General features: G+C 41.5%; 2 protein-coding genes across 2 annotated transcripts in view; one reads left to right on the forward strand and one right to left on the reverse strand.

The window, feature by feature from the left end:
- Positions 1 to 20,241, forward strand: part of LOC310869948 (hydroxyacylglutathione hydrolase, mitochondrial-like) — a 477,037-nt gene that overhangs the window by 137,511 nt on the left and 319,285 nt on the right. The gene's annotated exons all lie outside the window — the stretch shown is intronic.
- Positions 1,673 to 19,868, reverse strand: LOC310869935 (sterile alpha motif domain-containing protein 9-like). Its single transcript, XM_083780924.1, has 5 exons — positions 19,742 to 19,868; positions 14,497 to 14,614; positions 14,235 to 14,307; positions 12,388 to 12,475; positions 1,673 to 6,667 (listed from the first exon to the last, which is right to left on the reverse strand). Exons 1-5 carry the CDS (start codon positions 19,743 to 19,745, stop codon positions 2,001 to 2,003), a joined length of 4,950 nt encoding a protein of 1,649 aa, XP_083637050.1. The 5' UTR covers positions 19,746 to 19,868; the 3' UTR covers positions 1,673 to 2,000.

The following is a 20,241-nucleotide window of genomic DNA, read 5'->3' on the forward strand; positions in this document are numbered from 1 at the left end:
GTTTAAAGGACAACTTTTGTTTTTTTCAACCAAGGTTCATGTTTTAGGTTGTTATTAGAGAAAGTAAAAGATGAGTGTAATTTTCTTTTCATTTGCTGCTTTCTTTCATTTTAGCCATTTTTGACAGGGGGGCAGGGCATTCGGACATGGGGCTAAATACGTATTTCTTTACAAAATATTATGGCAATTTCTTTTTTTATTATTTACTATAGTCCTACTAGACCCCAGGAAATTACATCCGGCCCCAAAAGATCACAGGATCTACTGAATGTGAAGGTAGCCTACTGGGGGAGGAAGCCACACTGTGTGTCATAGGCTCAATATGTCAGTTTGACACATTCAGTAGATCCCATGATCTTTTGTGGCCAAATATAATTTATTGGGGTCTAGTAGGACTAGAGTAAACAATAAAATAAATCGCTATAACATTTAGCAAAATATAAAAATACAAAAAAATACATATTTAGCCCCATGCTCGAATGCCCCCGCCCCCCTGTCAAAGACAGCTAAATACCCTAAAACAAAATAAATCAGCAAATGAAAAATAATGAACACACATCTTTTACTTACAACCTAAAACATGAACCTTAAAGTTGTCCTTTAAGGTGAAGTTAACGTGCACTATGGGAAAGTCCTGCATGTATACACTTGCATGTTATGGGTATTATAAGCATTTATTTGTTATATGGTTGTTCATAGTTTGGTTTACATAATAATGTTAAGCCACATTCACCAAGATAAACCCAACATTACAAGAAAACGTTGCCGAAACACTTTAAATGTAATAAGATTTATTAACATTTATTTACAGAAACAATAACGGATATAAAAAACAGTTATAATTGCATACATGGAAGCAATTGAGATAGCAGGGTATCCAAGGACAAAATAATAAAATAAAACCCACACTAACTAGAACATTTAAACTCAATTTGTCTACTGAATCAAACAGAAAAACAATAATAGCCTCCCTAACTGACAACAAAAGCAGGAGAAAACAAACATTGTGGCCTAGCAAGGAGGACCGGTTCTGTGGGTTTATATACTGTACAGCAGACAAGCAAATGACATTCAGGTGTGGGTGGTGGAGGCAGAGAGAGCATGGCAGACCTGAAACCCATGGAAAGAGACAGCTCTCTTCCAAAATTAGGCCAGAGTAAAATCACTAAATCAGTGCAATGGAACAGCCCTTCCCATGAGATCAAACATCGGTTTTAACGTTACCTCACCATAGAATGTTCACACTATAATACAATCATGTGACATCTGTGAAAATGACACTCTGGACAAAGTATCAGCAATAACATTGTTAACATCTAATTTCATGTAATGTCCAGTACATCAGTCTCTGGTTGACGAACAAAGTTCAATTAAGGTCAAGGAGAATTGTCCTGACAATAACAACATAAACAAGGCACATTTCCAAAACATATCTTGAATGAATGAGTTTAACATACAATCTGGAAAGGTCCTGCATGTATACTCTTGCATGTTATGTGCATTATAACTTAAGCCTTATTTTCTTTTCTTACAGGCATTTGTTGCATATTGTTCAGAGTTTGTCTCAACGATCTGAATCTTGATCATGATAGCCTATCTGTACAACATTTACTGTATGCATGGACATTCAGTGATTACTGTCTAGTGGAAAATAAAACATTATACTAATAATAATCCCTTATTTGCTACTTGAAAATGAATATGTGAGACTAATGGGCACTGAAAGTAAACAGCGTATACGCTGTGTTCTGTTCTTGGTTTAGGTAAATAATGTTAAACCACATTCACCAAGATGAAGTTGTCATTACCGAGATGGCATTGTCATCTAGCCTGTTTATTGCCCCGGAAGCCACGACCCCTACAGATTACTACGACCTCAGTTCAGACAAGAGGACTTTAGGAATTTAAGCATAAGCGCAGGAATATAAACTGTCTGCTGTATGACGCGTACATGTAACTATTGTTCTAGTCTTTGGAGAAGGCAAATTAAATGATGCCTTTCATTGTTTGCTCAATTGAATGTTCATTGCAACAGGTCCTCTGAACGTAAATCCCAAGTAGAATGTGATGTTTTCATTACCAGAAGGCACTGAAGGCACATAAAGTGGGAGGATAGTGAACTTATTTTTCTTTGGACCTTCAAGGTACACGGTTCCATCTTCAGTCCAACCAGACACACATTTCAACATCCTAGCAATCTCTGGCATTTTCCATGCTTCTCCGCTGTACCATTTCATTCGTTTTTCAGAGACTGAGAGCATCTTAGTAATCGTTTCAACCTTGCTTTTATGGACAATTTTGTCCAATCCACTACCATTGGTGAGAAAGAAATGTGTGTAAATTCTTCTCTTTCGTGGAGGAATGTCCTTCATTTTTATCCCATACGATCTTTTCAAGTGTTCCACTGCCGTTTGAACAATTCCGTATTTGGTTTCTCTATCGTGATCTGTGTCATTGTCCTCTGGCCAAAACAGCAAGGTCAGCAAGAAAAGTGCACTAGGGAAACATCCCCTTTTCTCAGTTGGGAATTGGTCACTGAGTGTTCGTAGATCTTTCAGAGCAGCTACCTTTTGAGACTGAGGAGATAGGCATTTCAAAGCTAGATGGGTTATTATGTAATTAACAAGATCCCTTTGATCAAGGTTGGCCTTCAATGGGTTTTTCGGGTAAAGAGTTAGGATGGTCTCAAGTTTTGCTACTGCATCCTTTTCTTTCTGCGTCTGGTCAGTCAGCTTTGAGAGGATGGTTGTTATATTACCTCCTCCAAGGTGACAAATAACCATGCGTTTCATGAATGGAGTCATACTGTCTGGGTTTGACTGACACTGCTTCATAGCTGTTCTAAGTGAAGCGTCTGAGAAGTACTTCCCGTACTCTGAAGATTTCTTCCCCATCCATGCCAAAGGATTGTTTATCTTCATCTCTGGCCCATCAATGGTGTCCTCTTCATCTGCACTGAAGTCTGTCTGGAAGTAGCTGAGTTCCTCTGAGATCCATTCAAAGGCTTCCTGCATTGTCTTATGGAGATTTTTCAAACGATCATGTAAGCGCTCCCAGGGCTCTCTAACTTCCTCAGGGATGTATTCTGTAACCAAGTACTTCATATATTCGGAATGGCCATTGTGTGCGTTTGAAAACACTTCCAATGAAGACATCAACTTCAGCAGGCTGCATCCAACCTCAACCTCAGCATAATATCCTGAAGCGTTCATAGTTCCTGCATCAGAGGCAGCTGCTTTCTCACATTGTTTGAAGCACTCCATGGCTTTTAGTGCAGTGTCCACAGCATCTTCTGTATTTTGCACAGTCTTGGGTACTTTTTCAATGAATTTACACTTGGCATTGAACCATTTCTTGTACACCTGACCTTTTGTATTTAGTATGGTCGAGTTGTTGGGCATCTGTTTGGCTGCCTTCTCTGCCCAGTCTTTAGCCTCTTCAAACTTCTCAAAGTTATAATGAAGACGAGCAAGCTGCTGTGCAAAAAATGCATCTCTTTTGAAACGCTGGTATGCTTCCGTGAGTAATGTGATTGCCTTTTCTGGGTCCTTTTCAGTTTTACACACATGCTCTATTAGAGGAGAAAAGAAACTGTCCGTTTCATCCCCTTTGCTTATTCTGTAACGCCTTAAGAACAGTGCTCTCAAAAAACCCAAATACTCTTCCTTTCCGAACCTGTGCTCAAAAAGTGCTTTTTCATGGAGCAGATCCATTGCCAAACTACTTTGGCTCTTTTGGTCTCCAAGAAGCTGTTGAAGGATTTCTTTGGCAACTAGCGGATGAATGATTCTGATTGATGCAATGTGAGTCTTCTCGTCGCGTAGGTGTATGAAGACCAGTTTAGCTTGTTCACTGAGAGCTCTCTCAAATGTATGTCGGCGAAACCTATCCATGTGGATGGTTAGTGCAAGCAGAGCTTCACAATGGGACTGAGAAATGAAAGAGTTTTGTACGTATGTATTAAGCAATGCCACATAGAGAATGAGGCGAGTGACAACAGATTCAGGATCAATGCCTTGAAGCAAATGTTTCACAAATTTTTCAACATACTCCGAAATCTTTTGATCGTTGAATTCTTCACTCATCAAGACAAATGTCAAGATGAATTCTGGCTCATACTGTTTCTCAAGTATCTGTCGTTTTCTAGCAAACTTCCTCTTCTCCTCATCAGAGAGTTTGTGAGTGACAGAAACATTCTGTAATGGAGATTCTTTGCATTTCTTCTCTGGATCATGGGATCGTTTGCAGCTCAACAAAATGAAACAAAGACTTCCTTGGTGGACTCTTTTGGTATGCATAGCAACCTCTAGTTCATTCCTTAGCTCATCAAGATATTCTTTGTCAGAATCTTCAATGAGAAGGAGCACAGGAAGACATTTCTGGAAATCAATTTCCTCATACTCTCTCAGCTGAACTGCATGTTGCGTGACAACCGAGGCAGGGTATGACGGATTCACCACAGCACATCTTAGATCTTTCCGATTTTTCCACAGCAGTTGCCTCGCCACAGTGCTGCCACCACTACCTGGATGATGGAAGATGTTGAAGCTGATCACAGAACTCTGATCAGTATTTTGTTTCAAGGTATCACTGAGAAGTTTAGAAATGTCACAATAAGCATCCCTTTCAATGACCTCTACAACATCTCGCCGCTCAGCAAGCCAAAGGTTCAACCACGCTACTCTTCCCCCACGGTAGAACTGGCGTTCAATGTTTGCTTTCTCTGCTTTGATGAATTCTTCACTTGTCTCATCACAGTGATAGATACTCAGAATTTCAAGAGAATACATCCTTTCTTCTTTGCGTGTTTCAAGAACACATTGCCCCTTTACAACCGTGGGCAAAAGGTTGGTGGCTCGTGATGTTATTGGTTGGATTTGCTGCAATGTTCCATCAATGTGGCTCATTTTCATCCCAACAACACTGAAACGGTCCACATCTTTTGCTTCACATAAACCTTCAGCATAGCTTTGCCACTTCAGAAAGTATTCCTCAGATTCAGAGATGCAAATTATGTCATCATGGCCTTCCATATCAGTGAAAAACTCATAAAAGGTGTGCAAGAGTGGTTTCTCAACTGGAGATGTGAGAAGGAAAAGCACCTGGAATGTGTCTTTTGGCAAGATTTGTTTACAGATCAAGGACACAGATTCCTTCAGGAGAGTCAATTTTGTTTTGGTCCAAGTCATTTCATCACAGTGGCTTTCGTTTCCTTTGTAGTCAGTGCGCCCATTGCAAAATATCCAGCTTGTCTGCTCAAACAGATGCAAGTGGCTTTCAAATTCACCAATTGTCATACCATTTGGGATTTTGTAGTTCTGCATAAAATGCAAATTTGCAGCATGGTGCTGAAGGAAACTACTGCATAGGCCTGAGTGATTTGAGTCTGGGTCAAAGTCGAACACACAGAATATGTTCATGTTGAGTAGCCATTCAATGCTGCAAAGATCTTCTGGTTTGAATTTGTTATTTACAATTATGTACCATTTCTCTTTTTCAATGAATTTCTTGCCACTGGTCACAAGCATTGTGAGTTTTCTGCCTAGATCTTGGCAGATGTCCGGTGTACGAAAAGACTGACCATGCTCTGCTTCTTTCCTTTGAGCGTCCCTATCTCTGACTCTGTGGTAGAAGTCACTTTGGTCTTTGTCAATCACTGTCTCAGATTTTGAGCCCACCCTCCGGTAAATTGTACCTTTCTCAAATTGGACTTTGTTAGCCTCCTCTTTGAAGTTTGGTAGGCAAACTGAATACACTCTGCCATTGACAATACTTACGGATGGTACAATGTCAACCTCTATTACATAGCTTTTCTCACTACTTGTGCGATCAATCACTTCAATGAAACGGGGTGGACGTATACATTGGCGTACATGCTCACTGTCAGAGAGAGTGAAGCTCCTCTCAATGTGATCTAATGCATCTACATACATGTCTTTTTCTTTCACAGGGACACCAATGATCTCACCGTGTGTGTACCCTGCATCATCTCTGCTGTCCATCACACCAAAGTGAATTGTGCCATTTGATCTCATATTCATACAGCCAGTACCAAATTTGAGAACCTCTTTGGCAAACTTTGCTTGTAATCGTACTCTGTCCAATAAGGCAGCAGTAGCAAAGGACTTGTATTCATGGCAAGGATTAATCAGATCAAAAACACCAGACTCAGGCTCCAAAACCCTGTGTTTTACATATGTAAAATCACTGCCTTCTTTGTCGAAAGGTCGTGGTTTGCAGTCCTCCTTTGAGGGCAACACACAGACAGAATGTTCCTGGCCAGTTTGTTTTTCACCTAGCACACCTTGATCTGTCTCTACAATATCTACAGGGTGAGCTTCATTTCCCCCTGGAAGACATTGACTGGATTTCTGTTCATTTTTCTTAATTCCCTTTTTACTTTTAGGGACACTTAATGTCTTTTGCTGACCTGGGGTGGTCACAGGGCCTTTAATAAGTTCATCTCTCTCATTGATTAGCAGAAGAGCAGGCCCTGATTTCATACCAATCTCCTTCCTCAGATAGTCCATCTTCAGTTTGAGGAGAACTCGTCCATCAACTTCTTCCTCGTGAAGTTTCTTGACGTACTGTTCTTTGACTCCGACAGTTCTTAGCCAGGAGCTTACCTGAGATTCTGTCCAGTTCTCAGGCTGCTCGGGTTCACCAGCTGTAAGGCAGAGACAAAAGAACAGCATTGGTTGTTTGTTGATACCAGAACAAAATATGTGTGAGGTGAAAGGGACAATCAGTTGAGATGATCAATCAATACAGGAAGTTACTGTACTTGTAATGTGATTTAATAGATCATATTATTGATGTATGTATTTTGAGGTGTAATCAGCCTGAACAGTCAGTTATGAACCTCCCCGCCAAGTGTTGTAACTGTAGTCATTATGGTTTCTGATAGAAAAATACTTGAATGTGAGTTTTTGCATTTTCCCATATAAGTCGATTATAATGATTGTGAAAAAAGGTCTTCGTTACGACCTCCATAATATAATGGTCAATGCCAATGAAAATACAGAGCGATTGGTGGCAGTGAGTGATTCCATAAAGGTAGCACTCCACCAAACAGACTAATGAGCATTTGCGCCTGTCGTAGACATGCGCAGAGCAAGTTCAGTCAGGGAACCTCAGTCAGCGCGCCGGCGCTCTCATCCACATGATTCACTCAGCCAATCACACGCTCACCCAATCTCTTATACCGGCTACTTTAACTGAAGGTTTTGCATTCATCCTCCTGCTTGCTTGCTTGCTGCTGCTTTTTGTATACTGTGCGCTGCTGTATACAAAGTGCTCAATTCTACGACTGCTGCTAATGTCACCAGTCTCGCCATTGCTGTGGCGTCTGGGCGATTAGGCTATGCACTAAACGTTGCTTTCATACAATTCTGGTAAGTCAGTGAGTTTAATTGGTTGGAAGAACGTGCACTGCTTTTGTTCACCGACGGAAATAACCTAGATTAAGTTGAAGCTGCTGCTTAAATGTCCTCCTCTGTTGCCATTTGTATCGTTGTGCCTCGATCACACCGAGATCGCTTTTTTTTTGTTAGCCAATGAATTTCACGTCGGGTCCTGTCCTGCTCACAGCACTAGTCAAGGAAGCAGCTTACTTGCCGTCTGCTCTGCTTTCCGCGTTCTTCACATGTAAATCCAGGCCAAAGTTTATAATCCGTTTTATGACTGGTCACGCTTGGTGCGCATTCTTGTCTTGGCTGCTACTAGTCAATATGTGGACGTAATATAGATTCAAGGCAACGGGATTAAAAGCATGCATTTGTCCACAGTGTAGAGTAGGAGAGTGGCAACACGCTTTGTATAGTTCCAACATTGTTCCTTGGCTGGAACTATCCCTTGAGATAGAACGAGCACTTCCGCATTCCATTGTTGCCAAGTGAGTCAACACTAATGTCGCCACTATTACTAGTTTACTCGGAGTATGTCCGCATCGCGTCTGTCAGGTATGTTGCCACGTCTGCACATTAAAAGCGTCTTGGGCTTGTTTTATTTAAGTCACTTGCCGGGTCTGTTGTTGTTTAAACCCGCGGTTCATTCAAGGCACCCTCAATTTTATATGATGATAAACTTATTTGACGTCGTTGGATTGTTTTCATAATGATTCAAGATAGTTTTGTGGCTTGTTTTCGTTGACCCAGCTGCTTGTCTCTTCCAATATGGCAACACAAGTTCTCTGATCAGAATGAAACGTCCAATGCAGCATCAGTTAGAAGTAAATGGAGTTGACCAGAGCAACTGAGAGAGCATTGAGGTTGCTCTTGGTTGCATAGGCCCACATGGCACTTGGGTCCCAAGGAATATTTCAGTGTGAATTGTACCGTATCATGCACCTAGTGTTGGGCAGAGCCATGCTGGATATTATTATTTTTATTTTTTGGCTGGAGGAATCAATATCATGCCATTGATTCATGCTAACTACCTATAAACTAATTGATCCTGCTGTTCAAATAAATGATTTACCTGGCTATAAGGTGGATGCTTGCACATTCAGGAATCTCAATTTTTTTTAGTAGGCCTATTATGAGGTATTTAGGATGCGAATTGATAGTGATAGTGGGTGCCCCCCCGCCCCACTGGCCCCAGTGCGGGAGCGCACTCGTCCATTTGTTTGCATTGCACAGTGCGCTATTTCCGAACGCGCCCATTGTGTCAGTGGGTGCTTCAGGCCTCAAGCACCCCGACTCGATGCCTATGCCTACTCTTGGAGAAATAGGCGGCAAGGGTTACAGCAGAGCCATCTAATAGAAGAGTTACGATGAGCGGGCAGAAACCGAGCACTGTTCATGCAGCCTGAAAGGCGGACAAGTGGAGTTTCAAATACATTGTTTTCAACGACGGCAGTGCAAATAAGAAGCTATTTAGGCATGTGTGCAACATGACATGTTTTAAAAGTATTATTCAGGACGACTAAAGTCTCTGTAATGTGTTTGTCATACGATTACTACAAACAATCTAAAATAATGGATTTAAGAATACTAAAGCTGGGCTGTTGCCTGGGTCAGGCATTTCTGCCTACTTCTGTCCTTCTACCCATTTGTAGAAGAAGAGCCGCGCCATTGAACTGGCCCCATGAAGTGAACTGAGTTTCGTAACTCCGTCTTACTCTATGGGTCTGTTTTACAGGTAAGTACTTATGGTGCTCCAGGGAAGTGTTTAACATTAAATAAAACGCACAGTCTGTCTTTAGACAGGAATTGGCTCATTGCTAACATTTCTGCTATGCTTAGCCCAGGAACAGAGGCGTCGTGTTTCCTATGCTCAGCCAGGAAAAGAGGTATGGCGTTACCACGCTGCTAACACTGCTGCTAAATGATTGATTTGAATTCTATCAGTGTTACGGCTTAGATGATACTACACTGTGACTGAAGCTAATTTGCCTTAACGTCAACTTTAGCTATATCCATGTCTTTTTAAAGCGATTCATAGCTGTTCTCATGCTGCTTCTGTCTCCATTTCCTGAGCGACAGCCTTTATACTGATGAGATGAACCTTGGATGCTGGGAAGGTCCTCCCTGTGGGTTGCCGCATACAGTCTTCATCGCAGCTGCAGCCATTATCGGATAGGCTCACATTGGTGGTATACGTGGTTCTGCTGCTACTGAAACCATGAGGCAGGTCATCAGTTAATCAATCCGCATCTTCACCTAGGCTGCTTTTGTTCTATTAATTCTATATTCACATGCAGTCGCTCAGCCACCTAAGTAGTGTTTCGGTTGAAACATCTGTATCCTTGATATGTTGACATGGACGCAGCTCCTTCTACGGTCTTGGGGGAAGAGTATGAAGGGAGATGGGTTGCAGATAAATGGCTGAATTTAATACTTGCCGGCAGATGCAAGTCTTCCGTGTTATTTGAGCTACCTTATAAGCAGCGGTAGCATGCTTTGGTCGGATAAAAACCTGGGATGGGAAACGGATCAGTCATAATGAAGGGATCTGCATCACCCATCAATAAGGACGCTCCTCTGTTCTATCTATCGACACGTTACTCAGTGGTATAACTTGGATCTGTGTTATGGATTATTTCATTCTAAGAGCTGTCTAATTCCAGGTTCGTCAACGTAGAGATGCTTGTCCTGTTTAATTTCATGTTCTAGCTCAGAGGCCATGCTGATGGTTTCGAAGCTGCCTGGTAACCTTAAATCAAACCATGGTAAATTATTCCTGCCTTCTCTTAATTGCAGCTGCAAGCTCATGAGGTTACAGTATGTTGCAGGGTCCTATTCATCTTTCCAAGTTGCTTTCTGTGTATCCTATCATAGTAGTGCTTTTAGTTAATTGTTTTAAATCTCAAAGGCATTATAACTGGCGTTCAGCTTTACTCCAGATTTTCAGTGATTATTTGTTTAATACCTTCTATGTGGTGAATCCTATGCATGATATTTCCACTTCTGACTTTGCTTGGATGCCCACCATAAAATCACTCAAACAACTCATTTCATTTGTGACAGCAACTAACACTAGTCTTGTCCTCTCTCTTCCATGCCTCATTTTCTGCCATGCTGTCCATCCGCAATGTCATGAGCCCCTATTCATGATGGATTCCGGGAAGCCATGGCCGGTCCTGCAAAAGCTGCTTCTTCTGCGTCAAGGCTGTGGGCTGCCTCCTAATCGCTACACGTCACACTCTTTAGGATCGGCACAGCAGCACCAAAAGTTCCAAATGCTACACTCTACAAGCTTGGGCTGGTGGTCTTCTGCAGCTGATGAAAGCTATGCTCTGCTAAACTTGAATGCTTTTTTCAGGCTCAGAACTAATGAGCTCTGAATTATGTTGGTTACGTTGCTGCTGCTACATGTATTCATTATTTTGCTCCTTATGCTGCAGGATCTTATTAATACTCTTAAAACAGTTTTTCTGCATGATCTTTCTGTTTCTTAGGCCGGTGGTCTCTGCTGCTTACGAAAGCTATGTTAGACTAGTCTCGAAAGATATTTTACAGGCTAAAATACTAACTAGTCGCGAATAGTGTGTTATTTGCTACAGATTTTTTCTTACTTACTACAGAAGTACAATTAATTCTTAAAACTGTATTTTGCATATTACTGTGGCAGAACTTGCAGCGTTGCCGCATCATGATCATGCATGCGATCATGTTGCACGCTAAAATTTGCAGCTCCAGGTGGTAGACTACTGGGTACTGATTTCAGATATTAATGATAACGATAGAATGTCCCTTTCGGTGATCCTGGTCGGGTTGGGTTATTTGCGCAGTGAACCAGGACACCGTTTAGGACTCCTGGATTTCAGGGATCAACAGGCGCTGTACTGTTGAACACATCGACCTAGTCATCACATAATGCTAGAACAGGCGCTGTACTGTTGAACAGGCGCTGTACTGTTGAACACATTGACTAGTCATCACATAATGCTAGCATGACCTATGCCTGATCTATGACCCATGTCTCTGCGTGGAATGGATATCGGTATGGTCTTCCTGTTTCAGGAAACAACAGGTGCTCTGTTGTACACATGTATAGCTTAGGGTTGGTGATGATCTGCTTTTTGGGGGTTTCGGATGTTTCGCGCTGTTGGGGGATTCAGAGTCCCTATGGTCGGGACTGATGCGCTTGACCTGAGTACCTAAAAAGCAGATCCAATACATCGCCAAACCATAATAAATATATTGCATTGACTATCCTATATCAATAAATATATATATTACATCCTCCTTGAGTTGTCTGACTGAAATGAGCATTTGCGCCTGTCGTAGACATGCGCAGAGCAAGTTCAGTCAGGGAACCTCAGTCAGCGCGCCGGCGCTCTCATCCACATGATTCACTCAGCCAATCACACGCTCACCCAATCTCTTATACCGGCTACTTTAACTGAAGGTTTTGCATTCATCCTCCTGCTTGCTTGCTTGCTGCTGCTTTTTGTATACTGTGCGCTGCTGTATACAAAGTGCTCACCCACCTCCACCCCAGCTACCACCTGTCGTTTTGGATCTACTGTTTAGGTACGGGGGATTCAGAGTCCCTATGGTCGGGACTGATGCGCTTGACCTGAGTACCTAAAAAGCAGATCCAATACATCGCCAAACCATAATAAATATATTGCATTGACTATCCTATATCAATAAATATATATATTACATCCTCCTTGAGTTGTCTGACTGAACTACAGATTACTAAAGACTGGCAGTCCAATGAAGTCGCCTGATCAGTCGGTTAGAAGGTTGGAAGGTGGTGAAAAATAGCCTATGGCTCAACAACAAGCCCGCTGCTATGCGATGGTTGGGAAGCTTTCGGCACGTTCCAACACTTACCACCCCCGACGTCATGCAGTAGAGAACTACCTTAACAGTGCGTTATCTGCCCACAGATGCACACATTGATCAACAGTGTGATCTCTGGTAAGTTACTTACCAGAGTTCTGTGGCATCGCCTGTCCTGGAGAATGGGTAGCGGTGTCCTCTCTAGGAGAATGGGTACCGGTGTCCTCCCTAGGCAAACTCTGAACACAAACAGAAACACAGATACACTGTAATCGTGAGTCTTTAGGACGCACGCCCGTCGCCCGCACGCATGCACTCACGCACGCACACTTAACTATAATGAATGTATACTGTATACTTTCATGTCTATCCGTCGTACGTTGGTGTCGTGTGTTGAGAATATCCGACCTACAAGCTCACTACACGTTGCAAGGCGCCACATTGTCTGAGCTTCTATGTCTGCTATTTCTGATACTCAACACTGCCATACGACAAAGCACAAATCTAGCTTTACACAGCTGTCTGCGTCTCCTTCTAATCAACATAGGAACAGAGCTCAGAGTCTTCTACGTTCACTTGGTGTTATGATAAACAGAACCAGCCCGGGGTTTAAATGATGCAACAGAGTCACACAAATAGTTCACTCATGCCCACTTCATTGAATGACATCTCTGCATGATAGAGTAGGGGAGAGCCGCCACGATTGTAACGCTTCACGGTTGTAACATGGACGTTATCTCTTGATTGGTCAACGCCACCATGACGCCATCGCGTCAGTATGTGTACAGCAACGTACTCTACGTGCCCAGGAAGTTTGAAGTGTTTACCTTTATCCTACGGGGAGTTATTGTCGAAAAACTGACTTTTTTCAAAAGGCGTATAATTTTACACCTGGAGTATATGTGTGCTACAATTTTTTTCTTTGATGTTGGTGAATAAAAATCCACATGGATGTCTTCATGCTTATGTTCTTCATTAGTTTGCATCGTGTTTAGACGGAATCCACGTTCATTCTGGTCTGTAAGCAACGGCAAAGAACAACTTGCAAAAGTGGGCCATTTGTAACATATGTTACAAATGGTCCGCTTCCATTAAATACCATTATATGTAATATTTACATATTTGACATATTGGCCAATATTATATGTTCTAAAATTGCATTGTATTGTGTAGTGTATTCTAAAATTATTGTAGGGTTGTATAACATTGTACAACTCAATCAATCAAACGTTTGTTTAATCAATGTATTTCCCCACTGAACTGACCAAAAAATAAAAAAAAGCCCAAACTGGTACACCCGATACTATTTAATATTTCCCTTATTTTTGATACATTTTCTTATCACATCCATGGTATGAAAACAATGCTAAGGAGTTGCTTTAATGAAATATAATTGCTTTAAGCTGAAAACGATATGTTTAATGGTGTTTTTTAGCGTTGTTACATTTATCATGCATGCCGTTACAATTAATCCGATATGCGCAGCAAACGTAACACTGAAACAGCGTCCACGTTCGGTTTAATAACTCCCGATCTGTTTCATCAAAAAAATAACTTGAAGTGGTTTATGGTAGCAGACATGTGTAGGTCCGTTGCCTGAAAAGATTACATGTGTAGATAAACGGATCTCTGAGTAAAAAAATGAAACGTGCAAAATGTTACATCCTTGGCGGCTCTCCCCTAGATATATTATTTAGTTAACTATAAAACAGGAACAGATTGTAGTAATGTAACACGGTGTAATTATTAGTTTTTGGTGCATGTAGCCTATCTACACATATTCTTGTGACATTACTTATAATATGGCTATGAGCATTTTTGGCCGCTAAAATATAATCCTGTCGGTCAAGGTGGCCAGGCCCAAAAAGTGTCTAGCGGGAAAACCCTGCCACCAGCTAAGATCCACTGAATGTTGTCCATCACTGCATGGTGGTGAGCTAGCAAAACTAAATGCCTGGTTTACTGAAGTCAGATAGAGGCAAATAAAAGTAACCTTACCTCTGCCACAGATCTCGATTCCCGGGTTAGAGACTTTGACACCCCAAGTGGTGGTGAGCTAATTGGTCCAATACTGTGAAGGGTGATGATGGGAGGGGGGGGGGGGGGGGGGGGGGGGGATAAGCGGAGGGAAGGATGGCACATTTATAGTTGATTAATGCAGCGATTAATGGACCACAATGGAAACAAGCTTTGGCTTTTTGTGTATGACCCATTTTGTTATTATTACTAATATTATTTTTAATAAAACTGTAGTGATTACCTGTGGCTGAAAGTGACAGGTCTTTGAGAGGACGCCGTGTTGGACTCAGCCTTCTGGGTCTGTCCCTCTGGCCCCTCCTCCTCTCCCTCCAGAGGGCTCCTCCCCTTCTCTCCCGGATCTGTTGCAGCACAGAAATGTAGTGACTGTTAGTACCCTGTAAAACCATGGGTGTACATTTAACCCTCAAAACCTTGAGTATCCATGTGTAGCTCAGTGTTTATCAAAACATAACTTGTCTTATATTGTGAAGATAACATTACTGTAAAATAACAAAAATTATATGATACTAATGTTGGATATTAGGTAGTTGACTTGATACTAATTTAGGTCCCTGCACACGGCTGGGATAAGGATCAGCGTCTCCAAATCTGAGGCTTTGGTTCTTAGCAGGAAACCGGTGGCTTGTGCAGTCCAGGTAGGGAATGAGGCATTACCCCAGGTGAAGGAGTTCAAGTATCTCAGGGTCTTGTTCACGAGTGAGGGGAGGACGGAGAAGGAGATCAGCCGGAGAATTTGCCGGAGGTATTGCAGTCGCTGTACCGCGCTGTTGTGGCGAAAAGAGAGTTGAGCCAGGCCCAGGCCGTAGCGTAACGGTCTGGGCACCGGACTGGTAATCCAGTCGCAGTGTGCCGCGGGTTCGACTCCCGGACCCGACACGGCCTTTACTGCATGTCATCCCCCCATCTCTCTCCCGTTTCCTGTCAGCCTACTGTCTGTCCCTTCAAAAATCAATAAAAGGCGTAAGCCGCAAAACAAATATCTTAAAAAAAAAAAAAGAGAGTTGAGCCAGAATGCAAAGCTCTCTGTCTACCGAGCAATCTTCGTTCCTACTCTCACCTATGGCCATGAAGTGTGGGTCATGACGGAAAGAATAAGGTCGTGAATACAAGTTGAATGAGTTTTTTCCGACGGGTGGCTAGCATCTCCCTTAGAGATAGGGTGAGAAGTTCAGTCACACGGGAGAGACTCAGAGTAGAGCCGCTGCTCCTTCACCTCGAAAGGAGCCAGCTTAGGTGGTCCGGGCATCTGGTTAGGATGCCTCTTGGGCGTCTCCCTAGGGAGGTCCTCGATGCACGTCCCACTGGGAGGAGACCCCGGGGCAGACCTAGGCGCAGATGGAGGGATTACATCGATTCACTGGCCTTGGAACGTCTCGGGATCCCCCAGGAGGAAGTCACTAATGTTGCTCTGGAGAGAGAAGTCGGGCCCCCACGACCCGACTACGGATAAGCGGTTGAAGATGGATGGATGGTCTCTGCACTGCTGCATTTTTCGATTTTCAGCTGCGTTTTTCCATCGGTTTTCCGCAAAACACGTCCAGTGTGCAACGACCTTAACTGAGTTGTCATGATTACAAAATAAGTTGAGGTTTAATTGTCACACAAATAATTGTGATTAACGAGTTGTGTTTTTTGCATTTAACAATTGAATGTTACAATTTGTCAAAATTGCACAGAGAAGATATGACAATATAAGATATTTATATATAATTAAAAATAAATATGTGGAAATAGTTGATTCTGTTATTTTTTTTAAATGTATGAACATTTTTCAACATGGAAATGATTGACGATAATGCAAAAAATAGTTGCGATTATCTCAACTAATTGCAATTAGGCGATTATGCAATAATTGTGAGAGGCCTACTAACTGTTGCGGACTTCCATTTGAGCATGCACGACTGTTCAATTAGATTCTTCAATTAACGTATGGGAACCTGAGCCTTCTCCAAGTCTTTGGTATGCACAGTGCAGCATAACAATGCTCAGACATTTGATTTTCCACTTCCGCTAGATGGCGCTGCTGTGATCTGAGTGTAATCTCAGAGTTTTCTCAGAGGGACAAACGGAAGGAGAAGGGTTTCCAAGTCGGTTCCAGATCATAAAACTGCAAAACAGTTTGATCTACTTTAACTACCGGTACTGCTTATGGGGGATGTATCACCTTAAATGAATAGTTCAGATTTGTATCAAATACTTGCCATTAATATAGTGGTTAGAACTGTATTAATTGATTGCCCGAGTCTCGTGGTGGGAGTTCTGCTCTGGTTTTGGTGAAATATCAAGTAGTTCCGGTCATTTTGTGGGGGGCACTAGGGTCCACGCATCTTAAAAGTAAATTAATCCAAAAATAACGTCATTTGTATTGTTGAACTATTTCTAAAATATTAATGCAACTTTTGTTAATTTTTTACCCTACTATCACACGGAACTATGTTTTTTGTGTCCATATCACTACGCCCAATACATTGTTCCATGTGATAGAGGGGTAGATCAACAACAATACAAATTACATTAGTTTTATGAATTCATTTACTTTTACTGCATGCCACAAAATGACAGGAACTGCTTAATATTGACCAAAACCAGAGCAGAACTCCCACCACGGGACTCGGGCAATCAATTAATACAGTTGCAACAACTAAATTAATGGCAAGTATTTCATACAGCTTAAGTAAAAAATTATCTGAACTTATCCCTTTAACCCAGGGGTTTTCAACTGATTATGAACCAGGGACCACCACCCTGACTGAGAATCAACCTGGGGACCACTGTTGTGTTGGGAGGGTGTGGGGGGGAAATTAATTAAAATCATGTTGCTGTTCATTGTAACTTACTGTATGTATGAGCGAGCAGTCGACGTGCAATTCATTATGGTCACATTTCCTTATAATGGTGACTCAACCAGGCAATCCGGTGTAAGTTCTTGAGTCATCATATGTCAACATGTCATTTACTGCATTGTTTCTCAACTTGTGTGCAATACAATACATTTTAATACAAATCTTCACTTTGCTACATTACTAAATGCATGGTCAGGGACCACATGCAATACCTTCACGGACCACCAGTGGTCCACGGACCACCTGTTGAAAACCCATGCTTTAACCCATTTAGACCTGAGGCCGATTCTATAAAAAACAGTATTCTAAATATACAGTTTTCTGAAAAACCTACACTGTATGTTACTATATGTCAGTGGTGCTCAACCTTTTTCATGTCAAGGACATTTTCACGTTTTTTCAAAAATAGCAGATCTACAAGCTCATATGAGCTTGTATAAGATAATGCTTAAAACACCAAAAGGGGTTCCTGACCGTCCAGGTCACTTATAGGACGTTAGGTCCCTCAGGTCCTAACTAAGGTGACATCCATTCCTACGAGCATATACCTGCCAACTCTTAAGACTCCTTTGACCATTTCTCCTGCACTACTCCTGTACCAAGTTACCAACCCATGGGTCAAAGGCCCATATACCGCCTCACCAGAGTTGGGTGTAACGAGTAACGGAAAATCTCGTTACTGTAACGACACTACTTTGGTCGGTAGCGAGTAATATAACGACACTACTGCTCCAAAATTGATAATCACACTACAGTTACTGGTCGCTTTAGTGCTGCAGTTACTCGTTACTTAATTGCGTCATGTGGCTGCTTTCAGCAGTGTTGCTTTGGACTAATGCACACAACGGAGATGAGTTGAACATGAACAGTAATGGTGCGCTGGAGTCGCGGACTAGAACATGTCAAATTTACGTCGTTTCGTTCGGTATTAAAATCTCCGCAGAAGCACTGCTCACAGCGAGCCAGTCTCCCACTGTCACAGAGACGGAGCAGTTGGGGTGTTGCCATGTCCGCTTATTATAAGCGACTTTGGGCTTGTTGTATAATAGCCTAGTCAGGCTTCTTTTGGGCTTGTTTTCATAGACATGGCTGCTTGTTTCTCTTCCAAAGCCTGGCAACACTGCCAGCTGGGAGGGTCTTGTTTGTTGTAGAATGTATGTGCTCTCAGAGTCACAATCACTAGTTAGTTAATGCAGAGATGAATAAACCAAATATGCCGACATGAAAAACTACATTTAATGAGCATGGAGCAGGGAACTCCACATCATAAAGAAAGGGATCCTAAAGCACTGTGAACATATAGGCTACTGATTTCTCTCAGTCTCATTATTTTTATTTGAATATATCTGATTTGATTGATTGAAGAATTGATTAGAAGTTTGCATAGAAAAAGTTTTACAAGGTCAAGAGAACCACTGCACTAGACCGTTTTGGAAAGGCCCATTTTGTTTTATTCCTCCACAACCTGGTAAAGAGCATAAAGAAAGATGTTGTGTATGTCCTCCTTATTAGGATTATAAAGATTTGTTAAGTGGTAAATTATGTGACAATGCGACATGCGATTTTATGGAGTAACGCAAAAGTAATGTAACGAGTAATGTAACTAGTTACTTTCTCCAGGGAGTAATAAAGTAATGTAAGGCATTACTTTTTTCAAAAGTAATATGTAGTGCCTTACTTTTATGAGTAACGGACCCCAACTCTGCGCCCCACACACACCTCACTGATATGCAGCCAAGGCCATGATAATATTAATGCAATGGGTTTTTGATAAGCCAAATGGACCTGGCAGTATTTGGCAGGTGTGAGAGCTCTCTCTCTCTTTCCATGCCACGCCATTTATAAGTGCATATATATCGATGCTCTCTCAAAGTAACGGAGCTCCTCTTTTTTGTCTGCCTGAGAGCATATAGTTTATTATTCAAGTTCTGTAAACTGAAAATGTTATATGGATGAACCACAGTGCCTAGTGTAGGCTAGATTCAGAGACAGTTGATTGAGTACTGTTCCAAACCCTTATGCAAACAGTTCAAGTTATGTTCCTCTCTGTGTTAATAAGAATAATAATATGAATTCATAATTCATAATTATTTGTTGATTTGTTAAATAAACAGAATACTACAGGTATGTTAACAAATGTATATCCGCTTTCTGTCATTTATCTTTCCATTTACACAACAATATACAGGAAAACATGGCATATTTTGGACATAGTTTGAATGGTGATTAATCATGATTAATTAATTTTGAAGCTGTGATTAATCTGATTAAAAAAATGTAATCATTTGACAGCCCTATAATTTTAAGTGATCAGTGGTTATTATTAAAGATATATTTAATTCAGGGTACCTACACAACCATGGAGAGTATGGAAAAGTACAGAATTAAATTTGAGTAATTTCCATCTCTGGATAAACTATGGAAAAAAAGAAAAGAGCATGGGAAAACAATGTATAGACCTACTTCCGGAGGAGACTATTACCCCTATATTCTGTTTCCAACATTTATACTTTTTCAAAATTGATCTTACAAGCTGTGTTTGTTCTTCCTTTACACATATCATCCAAATTGCAAGGGGCCATCATTGGTCATCATAATAAATCATTAATGTAGCCTACTTACCCATTATAACTTCCAATGCTTGGCTACAACTTCACCACAGGAACAGATTGATCATGAAGATGAATCTAATAAAAGAGAATGTTACATTTAATTCAACAGAGCTGGAGAGAGAGAGAGAGAGAGAGAGCTACAAAGAAAGAGTGGCGCTGTCAGACGGGGCGTTTTATTTTCTTAATACCAAACGAAAAGTGTTGTAATGCAACAATAGTTTATCGTGAATATAGTAACAGACCAGGGGAGGCGGCATAGACATATAGACCTGAGTCTGACAGACAAATATCTGAACAACAATATTTTAACAGGTGCCCTGCAGCAGCCCACTCTCTTCCTCGCTTATTAGTCGCGATAAATGTTATATTTGTGAGTTGTGACCATGCAATAACAAAACATACAAAGTTTCAGTAAACCAAAATATCGATAGGCATACGTAATTAATCCTACTTACCATGATGTGCAAGTATACTGCCTACACTTTACACTGTTGTTGTAACTTGTAAGTT

The sequence above is a fragment of the Protomyctophum parallelum genome (genome assembly GCF_964188405.1).
Source record: "Protomyctophum parallelum genome assembly, chromosome: 13".
NCBI lineage: Eukaryota > Metazoa > Chordata > Actinopteri > Myctophiformes > Myctophidae > Protomyctophum > Protomyctophum parallelum.

Bases quoted from the DNA above. Each gene is read 5' to 3' on its own strand.
- LOC310869935 (XM_083780924.1), bottom strand. The intron at 14,308-14,496 runs GTAATCACTACA...CACCCTTCACAG, and splicing joins CCTGTCACTTTCAGCCACAG to TATTGGACCAATTAGCTCAC. The intron at 12,476-14,234 runs GTAAGGTTACTT...GTTTGTGTTCAG, and splicing joins AATCGAGATCTGTGGCAGAG to AGTTTGCCTAGGGAGGACAC.